The sequence below is a fragment of the Melitaea cinxia genome, chromosome 15 (assembly GCF_905220565.1).
Source record: "Melitaea cinxia chromosome 15, ilMelCinx1.1, whole genome shotgun sequence".
NCBI lineage: Eukaryota > Metazoa > Arthropoda > Insecta > Lepidoptera > Nymphalidae > Melitaea > Melitaea cinxia.
The window spans coordinates 11,276,875-11,291,497 of NC_059408.1; the positions used below are offsets into that span (position 1 = coordinate 11,276,875).

Consider the following 14,623-nt stretch of genomic DNA (forward strand, 5'->3'; position numbering starts at 1 on the left):
AAACAAAGATACATCTATAGTACTTATAGCCATCTCTTTTTATCCTACGCGTAAGAGTATCTGCGTATTGTGTTACGTTATTAAGCAAAACGCTTATGCGCCTGTCGTTGTGTCAAGTTTTTGATAAAACTGCGTACGTAAAATAATCGTTACATTCGTATCGGCGAAACTACGTAAATGGTTATTCGCTTCGTAACTAGTTACTGAAACCGATTACGTTAAATAACGCCCAACGCTCTAACTAATAATTAATCTGTAGTTTAGACCACAAAAAAATTATTTGGTCTCTGCTTGGTCTATAATTTTATTATTTTGTTATTTCCTTAATTTTCGAGCCTTTTAATTTTCTTTTTTATTTAAAATATATTATATAATATAATTCTTAACTGTATGTTTTTACACGGATAATGGTAAGGGGTTAATAGAATCGCAGCGGAAGGCACTAAAATACAAATTTGGTAAGTGTGAAAGTTAAAAATAAATAACACGAATTCAAAATTAATTAGCTGGAGATATTTGTATATATTATAATTATGTAGTCCCTTTTTTCATATATTAGTTAGTTCAAAAGTTTGTCTAAAAGAGATTGCTTTTATAACTGAGGTTTCAATTTACTTACTGAACCTACTGTGTTATTTTTTAAATCTATATTTATATGTTATTTCTCTATTGTACGAGTGTACCCTGGAGAATAAAAAAATAGGGATACAAACAATATTAATTATTTATCTAAAATTTATTTTTATAGGTGAAGAACCTTGTGTCAGAAGAGAAGTCAAAATGCCTCGTGTGTATAAACCTGATCCTGCAGGAAGAAGGTATAAAAAATATGACCCTCAGATAATAAGAAAAGCTGTTGACGAATATGCTACTTCTGATAATGTATCAATGGCCAAAATTGCCAAGAAATATGATATAAAAAAATCAGTTTTATACCGTCACTGTACTAGAAGTATGAAAAAACAAGGAGGACAAAAAGCTTTGTCTGATGAGGCTGAATTGTACTTGATAGAACAAATAAACAAATATACAGAATTGGGATATTCCCTTGATACTATGGGGCTGAGGTATACAGTAAAAACATATCTGGATAACTTGGGCATAAAGCACAAAAGATTTAGAAATAACATTCCTGGACCTGATTTCGTAAACGGTTTCCTTCAAAGACACAAAAATGTAATTTCACAGAGAGTTTTGCAAACAGTATCTACAGTTACCATTAAAGAATATTATAATGAATTGCAGAAGTCTCTAGATGGAGTATCCAGCTCAAATATAATAAATTATGATAAGATTTATTTGCCAAGTAACCCTGGTCAAAGAAAAGTTTTAATAGAATACATTGACAAGTGTCCTGAAAGAATTCCCAATCGTGATAGTGGATCTCTATCAATTATCATAGCTGGTACTGCAGATGGTAGAATGTTACCACCATATGTTTTATCCAAAGCTTTACATTTGAATAATCTCATGCCCAAACAAGGTCCTGATCATAACCGATATGAAAGGTCAACGTCTGGATGGCTTAATGGTATTACTTTTGAAGGTTGGGTTAAGGATGTTGTTATTCCTTATTGTAAGGATATGCCAGGTAAAAAGTGCCTAATAGGAGATAGCTTGTGGTCTCATTTTTCAGATGACCTTATACATGATTGTAAAGAGCACAATATTAATTTTGTGGCTTTCTCCTCAAATTACCTAAAAAATCCGATAAATGTAGCTTTTTTTCGTCAAATGAGACATACTTGGAGGAAAATATTATTAAATTGGAGAAAAACTTGTGATAGTCAATTGTATACTATTTCAGAAGGTTGCCTACACAAGTTATTAATATTGCTCTTTGATAGTCTTTATGAAAATGCATCAAAAAACATTATAAATGGATTTAGAACAACAGGAATTTATCCTCTAAATTTCAATCAAATGATTTCATTTCTTCCAAATGATAATTTTAGCGAAATTCAAAAAATGCCTAAAGAACCTGTTGCAGATCATAAAATTATACAATATGGTTCTACAAATGTTATTTCATTAAAACGAAAAAGAAGGTATTTTGTACCTGTAAGTAAAAGTATTGTTGATGTAAAAATAAATGACAATGCACTGACTCAAAACGACTGTCATATACTAAATCCTGGGCCTATAATGGAAAAAAGGAAAACAAAAACTGTGAAAGAAGAAACAGATGAAGTAGAAAATAGTTATGATCAAACAATCACCAACCAAATTAAAGAGTCAGACACTATCGATTTACAAAAATTATTAGAAAATCCATCTGAAGAGGTGTATTTGTTAATAGTTTGCAAAGAAGATAGTGATGAATAAAAATTTAAGATTTATGACCTGTGTTATCAGCTGATTTTATGCGTTTTATTCTCCAGATATACCCTTCCCTAGCTATTACTGTCCTATCCCTTACCCTCTGGGTGGTAATATCCTACATTTCCTATTCCCCACAACAACTTATCAATCTTTCTTTTCACACCACCTATCCTTCCCTTTCCCCATTCCTACCCTCTCCGCCAATCCAACGTCTGCCGCGGGGATGGATGCGTGGCTAGGGGCAAGTCTAGTCGTTACCGTGCCACTCTGCCCTGGGACTGGGCGAATCAGAATTAGGCCAGCCCTTACCTTGGCATGCGGGGCTATGCTGGGGTGGACAAACCTTTCCCTTGCTATCTTGTGGGAATGCATGGATAAAAATAAATTAAATACCCAAAATGGCGGCGATGTGTGTGTTGTTGAATGTAAGAGGATGGATGGTAAAGTAGATGAAGTATGTCAGATGATGAACGATGTGTATTCTGTATGTGAACAAAACTAAGAGGAAGGAATGTGACACCACAGTTCGTGGTCCCTACACGGCGTACTGGTCGGGAGTCCCCCAAACCAGCCGAGGCAGTAAGGAGTTGGTGTGATTCTTTCCTCTCGAATGGATACATGTGTGATGGAGCATGAATGTGTAAGTCCAAGACTCCTCTGGATCAGGCTAAAAGTCGGACTCACTCGCTTTTTTATCCTTGGGGTCTATGTACCAACAGAGCTGCGCGGAGGTGGGTCATCAAAAGCCCAGAGCAAGAAGCGTGATGGGTATGAAAAAGTTTTGGGTACGTTTGGGGACGAGAGAGTGAATGACAATGGGAGAAGCCTGCTTGAAGTATGCTTGGAATGGAATCTTTGCGTGGCCAACACAATGTTTGACCTCAAAAAGATCCATTTGTATACTAGAGATGAGGGTGAGTCTAGAAGTATGATTGATTTTGTAATAGTGGATGAAAGACCGAGGAAGAAAGTGCTAGACGCTCGGACATACCGCGGTGTAGGCCTCGACACAGACCACTACCTGGTCGTAGCCCGAATGTGTGGCCTCTATAAACGGTGGCGACACCGAAGGGCCGAGCCTATTAGCGTTTTGGACAGAGTGAAAGTGGAAAACCTACAAGAAAAGGAAAAGAAAGACGAGTATGTAGAGAAACTGAAAGAAAGTTTTAAAGGCATAGAAGAGATAGGTGCGATTGAAGATTTGTGGGATACATTTAAGAAAGGGGTCGTGAATGTTGCTATTGAGGTATGCGGGGTAGCTAAAAGAAGGAAAGGAAGAAAGAACTATAATTTGTGGATGGATAAAGATGTACAAAAGGCTGTGCAAGAAAAGAAGAAAGCGTGGTTGGATTGGTTAGCGACATGGCTAGTCTAACATCCCTGGTCAGAACGGCAATCTTAAGGCTAACCTTCAGTTGACGGGGGCACATAAAAAACTTTTTTATGAATTCTTTTTACTATTTCAATTGTTCGCTAATTGTTCTTCATTGTTCGATAATTTTTTTTGTTCGTATTTAATTTTTTTTAAAATTTCAAAAAGGCAATCTTACGTTAGCGGGGGGGGGGGACTCAGTTTTTTATTATTTAGTATAGAAGAAAAAAGTTTCATTCATTACAAGGTAACGAATGTCAAACTAATGCTTTTTTTTTAAATCGAACAATGAATTAATAGTCATAGAGTATTTAAAAAAAAAACATTATTTTCTCAAGAAGCTTATATAGTTCTAAATTTAGTCAATTTTTGAAAATTAAAAAGAAACTAAAAACGAAGAAAAAATTATGATCGAACAATGAAGAACAATAAATTGACGAACAATGGGAATGGCAAAACATAATTAATAAAAAACTGAGGTGCCCCCCCCCCCCCGCCAGCTTAAGATTACCACGGACGATAGTTAACGTGACAATGTCATAACAAAACATCTCCTCGGCCGTATAGGTCAATCGATTGATAGTATATAGAATATAGATAGTCACATTACTTTTACATACGAGTCATTGAAGTTACATAGATTAATCCTGGCTTCTTTTTGATTTGTTCAGAAAATAAAATAAATATTCCCCGCCGCCCAGAAGAAATCTGATAGCCAATCTGAGATTTTTTAAACCCATATTCAAGTTTTAATGCTCGTCAATAAAGAAGATATAATAAAGGAAAAATATAAAGTGTAGAAGATTTTGTTTATAAATTATGTATATATAATTGTATATATATGATTGTATATATGTAATATTATTGTTTTTTTTTAGAGCGAAAGACTCGAATCCAGCTCTCAATAAATTAATAAAAACTACAGCATTAGTTTAGTTACTTGTGACATGACAATTGACATGTGTATTGTGCTATTTAATGAGTGGCTTATGTAAATATTTAATATTTTATGACAAATGACCTCAAATTTAATATATATAAGATATGTTAATAATTTAAGAGTAATTATTTAACAATTACCCATCTGTGTCATTCAAGTCGCGTTATTAACTGTTCTAATCATGGTTAGAAGTGGGTAGGTTAAAAAAATGTTTGTTTCTTTTTTCGATTATTATTGTATAAGTAACGTTGCTAAACAAAAACAAATTTTTCGGTTGCAGGAGAGATAGGGACAGAGATCGAGATCGTAAACGTTCTCGTAGTCGATCAGCGACACCAGACCGAAAACGTCGGCGTTCGCCGTCTAGGAATAGAGATAGAAGTTCTAAATCTTCGAAAAGGAAGCGCAGTCGTAGCAGGGACCGAGATTCAAAGCGAGACCGTAGCAGGGATCGAGACAGAGACAGGGATCGCAAAAGGTTTTTTGTATTTTCATTATATATTTGAATATTTTGTTCAAAAACTAGTCTATCCCAAACCGTTTTAAAATTCTTATTGAATTCTATTTTTCGATTCCATTAAATAAAATATGAATTTAGCATTTAAGTTTTTTTTTTTTTTAATTAGGACAGATAATATTATTGGGCTGCATAATTATATCAAATAGATAAGAATTTTAACTAACTTAAACTTTGATGTTTCCAAATCTTTTGATACTATTTTGTTTTTAATTGTCTTTTTTTTTGTCATAGTGATAAGAGAGATGACAAAAGAAATGGTTCAAGTAGTAAATCAAGGAAGAAGTCTCCAGACAGAGAAAAAGAGAGGGAGAGATCAAAATCAAAGGAAAAGGCTATTAAGTCTGAATCTTCAGAATATAATCCCGGTACAGTTGATAAGGTAATGTAACTGGCTAGTAATTTTACAAGTCTTATTAGATAGCAATATATAATATATTTCATTACTTCAGCCTGTCGCAATCTACTGCTTGACATAGGCCTCTACAAGTTCGCGCCAAACATCATGGTGCAAACTCATGTGTGTTGCCCATAGTCACCATGCTGGGTAGGCGGGTTGGTGACCACAGGGCTGGCTTTGTCCCACTGAAGACGCTGCTGCCCATCTTTGGCCGGAAACATTAGCATTACACAGCACAGCATTAAGGAACATATAAAAAAATAAATTGGCCGAATTGGTTGAGCCATTCTAAAGTTATGCGCTTAGCAACATTCATTTTTATTTATATAGATAGATTAAGCTGTGTAGCTACGGCAGTAAAGAATATAGCCACCCCCTCTCTTTCTGAGGGTGTCGTAAGAGGCAACTAAGGGACAACACAGTTCCACTACCACATAGGAACTGAAAAAGCCGACCGAGAACGGGATAACCATCCAACTGCTGGCTTTGAAATACACAGGCCGAACACGGGCAGCAGCATCTTCGGTGCGACAAAGCTAGCCCTGTGGTCACCAACCTGCCTGCCCAGCGTGGTGACTATGGGCAAAAAACATGAGTTCACGCCATTTTTAACTTTTGACAGAACGAAGTCTGTCCGGGCAGCTATTATAAAATATATTTACATAAAGTTATTCAATTATAGTTAATGTGTATTATAATTGCTGATGGTACAGTGTAAATCGTTTTTACTTATTATTATTTTTTATTATTTCAAATTTAGGAAGAAGAGCAAAGTCGCTTAGAAGCGGAAATGCAAAAGAGACGTGACCGCATTGAACGGTGGAGAGCAGAACGTAAACGTAAAGAAATTGAATCAGCTAAAAAAGAAGTTCAAAAGGGAAGCATTGTCACTAATATACAAGTGCCTGCAGCAAAGAAGTGGTCTTTAGAAGATGACTCAGGTGATGAAGGTGAGTTAATATAGAAAAAAACTTGTTATTATTTTTATAATACTATGTTTGTAATGTATTATATATATGATGTTTTATGTTGAGCATTTTAAATTAGGTTATTATTCATTCTTGTTAAATTGTCATTTAGTCAGTTTTTGATGTATTTAAAATTTGGACAGATGTTTATTTTATTAAGACAGCAATTACAAATATCGATGGAACAAGTTGTAGCTACGCCGCGTTGGCACAACGGTCACAGCCACGGATTGTGCCTGTTGTGCTGGCAGTTGCGGGTTCGATCCCCGCACATGACAAACATTTGTATTGGCCATACAGGTGTTTGCAGTGGTCTGGGTATTTTGCAGTCATTGTGGGTCTCCCCACCGTGCCTCGGAGAGCACGTTAAGCCGTCGGTCCCGGTTGTTATCATGTACACCTGAGAGCAATTGTTAATCATAGTAAGGAATATATCCGCCAACCCGCATTGGAGCAGCGTGATGGATTAAACTCTGATCCTTCGCCTACACGGGGAAAGAGGCCTATGCCCAGTAGTGGGATATTACAGGCTGAAGCGTAAGTTGTAGCTAAACTTATATACAAACACACCTTAATAAATATCATGTTTATTCAATTACTTCCAGGTGAAGAAGGTGAATCCAAAGAAAAGGCCATTGTTGAAGAGAAAAAAGAAGAAGATGAAATTGACCCCTTAGATGCCTATATGCAGGAAGTGCAACAGGTAAGAATCAACTAATTACTGAAAAGATTAAAGTGGCAGTTCAGGTAAGAAATCATAAGAAGTGTATAAGATATAAATTCAAATTTATAGTTTTATAATCAAATGTTTAAATAATTGTGTTTGCTCGCAAACAAAAAAAAACCGACTTCAATTACATCGACAAGTAATACAACGTAGATCGACGAAAAAATAGTCAAGCAACTATGCGTTATTAAAGATTACTCAAAAAGTAGTTATCAGATCTCGATAAAATTTATATGTGACCACATGATAAACATCAGCTTTCAATTAAATTAAAAATTATCAAAATCGGTACACCCAGTAAAAAGTTATTACGGATTTTCGAGAGTTTCCCTCGATTCTTCTGGGATCCCATCATCAGATCCTAGTTTCCTTATCACGGTACCAAACTAGAGATATCCCCTTTCCAACAAAAAAAGAATTATCAAAATCGGTATATCCAGTAGAAAGTTATGCGGTATAATACAACGTAGGTCGACGAAAATAGCGTCAAGTAAAAACACATTATTAGATATAACTCGAAAAGTAGTTGTTAGATCTCAAATAAATTTAAATGGGACCAATTGGCATACACCACCTTTCGATTAAAACAAAATTTGTCGAAATCGGTCCACACGGGCAAAAGTTCTGATGTAACATACATAAAAAAAAAAATACAGTCGAATTGAGAACCTCCTCCTTTTTTGGAAGTCGGTTAAAAAGTCTAAAAAGCTGTTTATATACATTTTAATTATGAAATGTAATAATTTTTGTACAAATTAGTTCAGCCTATTGCAGTCCACTTAAAGATATAAGCCTTCCCAAGTTCGCGCCAGAAATCTGGGGGCACGGTAGTGCCCCCGCCAAGACGAACCAAAAAAAAAAACGAAAAGCACTACCTCTCTTTTCTCGAGGTGCTTCGTCGTTTTTTTGAACCCTCATAACTTGGGTTTGGATTATACCGGATAAACAAAATTCTCAGGATATGATGTCAATAGTGGACTTATTAACTATATAAAGTTTCAATTGCATAGCTCTTATACTTTAGATTTTATTGGTATCTAAAAAACCCCGATTTCGTCACTCACTGATGATCATCAAAATTCTTAGAGTACTTCCTGAAGTCCCAGAAAGCTGAAATTTGGTATGTAAGCTAGTATTAGTACACAAACAACAAAAAAATTCTAAAACTTGGAACTTTTACCCCCTAACCCCTTAAAATAGGGGATGGAAGTTTGTATGAGACTTCCGCAAATTTTGATGCTAGAAGTCTGAAAATTGATATAGGGACTCCTTGTTACTTCTTGTTATAAATAATAATAATAATAAAAAATACATAAAAAATAAAAATCGACAAATATTTTTGACATTTCATCTTAAAAAAATTATTTATTGATTTAGAGTGAAAGCTTAATTACAATAGTTTTTGGTGTGAATATTTGGTGATTTATAAAAGATAATATAGAGTCTGTGTATTTAAGGAGATAAACCAGTTGGTTTTTTCTATATTTGTATTTCTTCGTTTGACATAGTTATTAAGTTCTCTTATAGTGGTTTTTTTTTTCAAGACAGCAAAGTAATTTTCTGATATATTTATTGCTGTGGATTTCGTCTTATTTAACGTTCTTCTATAATTATATGTATAAACTATTAAGTTTTCGTCCACTTTGCAGTTTTCTTACGTTTCGTGTTTGTTCGGTTTTATTATACACATATTACTTTTATTGAGAGTATTGTCCGTATTCGTCGTTTGCGGTCAATTTCATGTTATTAATGTTCTTTATCTGGGGGCACGGTAGTGCCCCCGCCAAGACGAGCCAAAAAAAAAAACGAAAAGCACTACCTATCTTTTCTCGAAGCGCTTCGTCGTTTTTTTGAACCCTCATAACTTGGGTTCGGATTATACTAGATAAACAAAATTCTCGGGATATGATGTCAATAGTGAACTTATTAACTATATAAAGTTTCAATTGCATAGCTCTTATACTTTAGATTTTATTGATATCTAAAAAACCCCGATTTCGTCACTCACTGATGATCATCAAAATTCTTAGAGTACTTCCTGAAGTCCCAGAAAGCTGAAATTTGGTATGTAAGCTAGTATTAGTACATAAACAATAAAAAAATTCTAAAACTTGAAACTTTTACCCCCCAACTCCTTAAACTAGGCGATGGAACTTTGTATGAGACTTCCGCAAATTTTGATGCTAGAGGTCTGAAAATTGATATAGGGATTCCTTGTTGCTCCTTGTTATAAATAATAATAATAAAATACATAAAAAACAAAAATCGGTTATTAGATAAATATTTACTTTAGTAGTATTAAAGCACAACTGGCAGCTATAGTCGAATATAATCGCCTAAAAGCCAAGTATCGCCTTGATCTATCGCTTATTATAAACAGTAAACCAACAAAGAAAAAAGGCAAAGATAGAGAGTGATCTATGAAAAAAGGCACCTTTGATTTGCAAGAAATACACCCCAAAACAAAGAAAGGGAAAATGAACAAAATACCAAAATATTGTCATAAGCAACTTAAAAAAAGAAGTGAAATCCCAACAAAAACATTTTCATGTAAAATGTTGCCAAGACGAGATCATATGGCTCGCATTGTCAAAAAGTTATCAGATCTCATGTAGAGCCAAGCTTCTAATTCTACACGCCCTAACTCTACAAGCCCTAAATTCACAAACTCTACACTTTTCGCCGTGGTAGAAGGTGAAAAATTTATTCACTGTTTATTACTTTTCTGTTGTACAATAGTTCTATTAAAGAAAAAATAAAAAGAAGAATAATAATTGATATATAATACAAATAAAAATAAAAAGAGAATATATATATATATATATATATTCCCGCGACGGGGCCAAAATGAAGAGGCAGGGGGCAGCATCGCCAGCAGCAGTAGTCCACCTCACCAGCAGTCGTCATCAACAACATCGGCAGCCGGTAGTAACGAAACGGCCAAGCCACATACTTTGACTAAAGTGTAGAGTTTGTGAAGTTAGGGCTTGTAGAGTTTGTGAAGTTAGGGCTTGTAGAGTTTGGGCGTGTAGAGTTAGAAGCTTGGCTTTACATGAGATCTGATAACTTTTTGACAGAGCGAGCCATATGATCTCGTCTTGGCAACATTTTACATGAAAATGTTTTTGTTGGGATCTCGGTTTTCCGCAATCCTCATCTAGCCTACACCAGCAATCTTATGTAGTTTGTCGGTCCAGTAGGCAAATTAAACAATGAAATAATAATTATTATTAAACAATTGTTATAGCAATAACTATGATGAAATGTAAATACAATAATATTGTAAATATATTAAACAAAATAAAAATTATTAAAATACATAAATACTTTTTTGCCATGTGACATAATTTAGTTAGTTTTAGAATAAATGATTTTTTTTGCCTGTATATTTTGTAGGAGGTCCGTAAAGTAAATCAAATAGATCAAGCTCGGGGTATAAGTGTACCAACTACTGGAGGTACAGGCGTCATGATTGTAACTGGTACAGCTAAGAAAAAAGTTTCCGAACAGAAAAATAAAGGTAACTAAAATACAAGATTTTAATAAAGTAATGCTTATTTCTCTTCATGATGACAACGGGTTTGCACAGCAGTTTCAGCAATGGATTTTGCACTTGTGGTATATTGGCTATATAAGAGTTTTTCGCAATCTGGACATTTGTGGTTGTATATTGTGTTACCAGAATCTCGATGTAGGATGAAATCCTACTAGAGACTTCATTTTGAAAAAAAAAAAATTATCAACAGAGTTCAGTTATGAGCTTACAGACTGAAACTATGTACAAACTAATAATTAGACTTCTAAACTGCTCCACAAAAATATGTGTCCAAAGTGAAACAAAATCTGCATATGTACATAAAAAGTGTTTTATAAACAATAATATTCTCTTACGTTTTATAAAATTTTCTTTATCTATTTTGTAGGAGAACTTATTGAACAAAATCAAGATGGTCTTGAATATTCATCAGAAGAGGAAACAGAGGATATCAAAGATGCTGCCGCAAACCTTGCATCTAAGCAAAGAAAGGAACTTGCCAAAGTAGACCATGCTAGTTTAGATTATATGCCGTTTAGAAAATCATTTTATACTGAGGTAAATGATGTGTTTTTATTTAATAATTGTACAATAATTGTTTTAAGCTTTTTTCAACAAAAAAATCTTATTGTATATTGTATTTTTGTTATAATGATGTTCTTAATTTGTACAAACATAACATTAAATTTTAAAATGTAAACCCATGTCTCAAAAAGTCTTAGTGTAATTATCATTATCAAGAGTATAATGGCTAGAAAGCTGCTTTTAGTTGCTTTGCACTGACCAAGTATCAAAATAATATTTAGATTTGAATAAGTGAATAATATAGATGGTAGATATTGTTTCTCATATTGTTGACGAGACTTAGTTAACATAAACATTTGCTAATTGATTGTCTCCTCAGATTATATAAAAAAAAAAGCCTTTCAATACCGTTTAACTCCTCAGATAGTATAGTCTATTTATTACGATGATGTCCTTTATGTACTCCAAAGTTTTATATCTCTTCTATTAAAAATTTACTCTATCACTATATCTTGAAAGATATATATAAAATATTTTTGTGTGTGATCATTCTATTTTCCATATTAGTGTCTATTTGCCACTGAATTAGAATATTCTCTTTTCATTACTGTTTCTATAATATTTTAATTTGTTGAATTCACTAATGCCCTATTCTTCAAAACATGAATTTAACTATACAAAAAATTTTAGGTAAGCGAATTAGCTAGAATGACACCAGAAGAAGTTGAAGCCTATCGAACAGAATTAGAAGGGATTAGAGTTAAAGGCAAAGGTTGTCCTAAACCAATAAGGACCTGGGCTCATTGCGGTATCAGTAAAAAGGAATTAGATATATTAAAGAAGTTAGGCTTTGAGAAACCAACACCGATTCAAGCACAGGCCATCCCTGCTATTATGTCTGGCAGGTAAAACTATGTTTTAAACTGTTTAAGTTTATTAAATCTTAATTTCTTTAATCTAACTGAGGTAGGGCACAGCAGAAAATTTCCTGCTTGAAATATGGAGCAGCCCGACTGGGGTACCTCGACCTTACAGAAGATCGCAGCTAAATAACACTGTTTTCAAGCAGTATTGTGTTCCTGTTGGTTATTAAGGTGACCAGAGCTCCTGGGGGGAACTGGGGATGGGGTCCATACAAATATATCTTAAGGTTAACGATTTATATGAGATTATAATAATTATACAAATACTCCTATTTCTGTAAATTTCTTAGATTTTCCATTTTTAAATTATTCTAAAATATCTGTGTTAAAATTTTAGTTTTTATTTCGAATTAAAATTGCATAGGTATTTTCTAGCACTCACAATTTTTTTTTATGTTAACTATGCACAAAACTATGCGTCTATAGTACGTTCAACGAAAGGAGATACCAGACGTAATCAAACCAAATGCAGGGTTTTATAACCTTGTTTACTTACACAAATTTTTAACATGTAAAATAAATTTATATTTTGGTAATTACTATTTAAAAAGTATTAAATCTTATATAATTACATTATCTAAACAAATAATTAGTAATTCTTGAATCTATATTTATATATTCTATGAATTGCTTCAAGACACGGAATTAAATAAGAATAAATAACTGCAAAATCAAAGGGTCTTCTGAATGTTTTCAAACCCAGCTATAGTCTCATTTGATCTTGCCCGTCCCTTGCCGAGAGCCGTGCAGCAGATAGCAAACAAACAAGATAGAAAGAGATAGATTATATTTTGTTTGTTCCGTCGTCGCTAATGGGCTAATGGGCGTCTGGTATCTTCTTTCCTTGAACGCACTATAGTTACTCTATCTATATAGATATAAAATTATGAGAAGTTAGTTGCCCATTTTACTGAAATTGCTAGTTATTTAGACATGCGAAAATAAAGTAAAAGATTACGGGTGATTCGCCCTCGAACATAGCATGCAATCATAAAACCCATGTAATTAAAAGTATTTAATTTGTCATAATATGCCATACAAGTGTTTGTCGTGGTCTGGGCGTTTGTGACTTTGTATTTTGTTTCTGGACCCCCGACATGGGAGGAAACAATTACTGAGGGCCGTTGAGTGTAAGGCGTTTATAAGTTTTTTAGGTATTAATAGCGACCGTAAAAGCTTAAAAACATATATTGCCATTTGGTTTCAGAGATTTAATTGGAATCGCTAAGACTGGTTCTGGTAAAACCCTTGCATTTATCTTACCAATGTTCCGGCACGTTCTCGACCAACCGCCTCTGGAAGATACGGATGGACCAATATCTCTCATCATGACGCCCACTAGAGAGCTTTGTATGCAGATAGGAAAGGACATCAAGAAATTTGCTAAGTCGTTAGGATTAAGAGTCGTTTGTGTGTATGGTGGAACTGGGATTTCGGAACAAGTGAGTAAAAATGTTTTATTAGAATTGTATAAGGTTACTTATACTCAAGGATGATATTTTGCTCACACCCATCACTATTGTTACATTTACTCTATTAGACTGTAATTTCTACTTCTGCGCTACCTACTTAATGTTTTAAATACATCTAATGTTAGGTAGGTACGTATGCTTTTTAACCACTTCAAAAAAAAAGAAGGAGGTTACTCAATTCGACCATATATATGTTTTTTTATTTTTTATGTATGTTCGGGGATAACTCCGTTGTTTATGGACCGATTTTGATAATTTTTTTTTGTTGGAAAGGAGATATCCCATGTTTGGTACCGTGATAAGGAAACCAGGATCTGATGATGGGATCCCAGAGAAATCGAGGGAAACTCTCGAAAATCCGCATAACCTTTTACTGGGTGTACCGATTTTGATGATTTTTAATTTAATCGAAAGCCGATGTTTATCATGTGGTCATATTTAAATTTTATCGAGATCTGATTACAGCTTTTGGAGTAATCTTTGATAATGCGTATTTACCTGGCTATATTTTTGTCTACCTACGTTGTATTACTTGGCGATATAATTAAAGTCGGTTTTTCTTCGTTTGCCTGCAAACAAAATTATATTTTTAATTAAAAATTTAGGAATAACAGATAAACAAAGATATCCTTCCGTTTTCTCTTTATAGATTTATAATACGTATGTTTTTTTTTACGTTATTACTTTTTTATATAGATAGCGGAATTGAAACGCGGTGCCGAGATGATAGTCTGCACACCGGGACGTATGATAGACATGTTAGCGGCCAACTCCGGGCGTGTCACGAATTTACGAAGAGTTACCTACATTGTCCTGGATGAGGCGGACAGGATGTTCGACATGGGTTTCGAGCCCCAGGTACTGATGTTATTATTATTGCCTTTTTTTGTATGCATATATGTACAGTGTTGTTATGTTTTAA

The 14,623-nt window shown here is 34.1% G+C and overlaps 1 protein-coding gene across 1 annotated transcript in view; it reads left to right on the top strand.

The window, feature by feature from the left end:
• The first annotated feature begins 4,629 nt into the window (after window positions 1-4,629).
• LOC123660340 (probable ATP-dependent RNA helicase DDX46) overlaps window positions 4,630-14,623 on the top strand; it is a 30,825-nt gene continuing 20,831 nt past the window's right edge. The window contains exons 1-10 of the mRNA XM_045595440.1: window positions 4,630-4,829; window positions 4,915-5,112; window positions 5,386-5,533; window positions 6,312-6,501; window positions 7,125-7,222; window positions 10,643-10,766; window positions 11,170-11,339; window positions 11,997-12,211; window positions 13,437-13,671; window positions 14,398-14,559. Coding sequence (XP_045451396.1) covers window positions 4,816-4,829; window positions 4,915-5,112; window positions 5,386-5,533; window positions 6,312-6,501; window positions 7,125-7,222; window positions 10,643-10,766; window positions 11,170-11,339; window positions 11,997-12,211; window positions 13,437-13,671; window positions 14,398-14,559 — 1,554 coding nt within the window. The 5' untranslated portion in view covers window positions 4,630-4,815. The remainder of the gene's footprint in view (window positions 4,830-4,914; window positions 5,113-5,385; window positions 5,534-6,311; window positions 6,502-7,124; window positions 7,223-10,642; window positions 10,767-11,169; window positions 11,340-11,996; window positions 12,212-13,436; window positions 13,672-14,397; window positions 14,560-14,623) is intronic.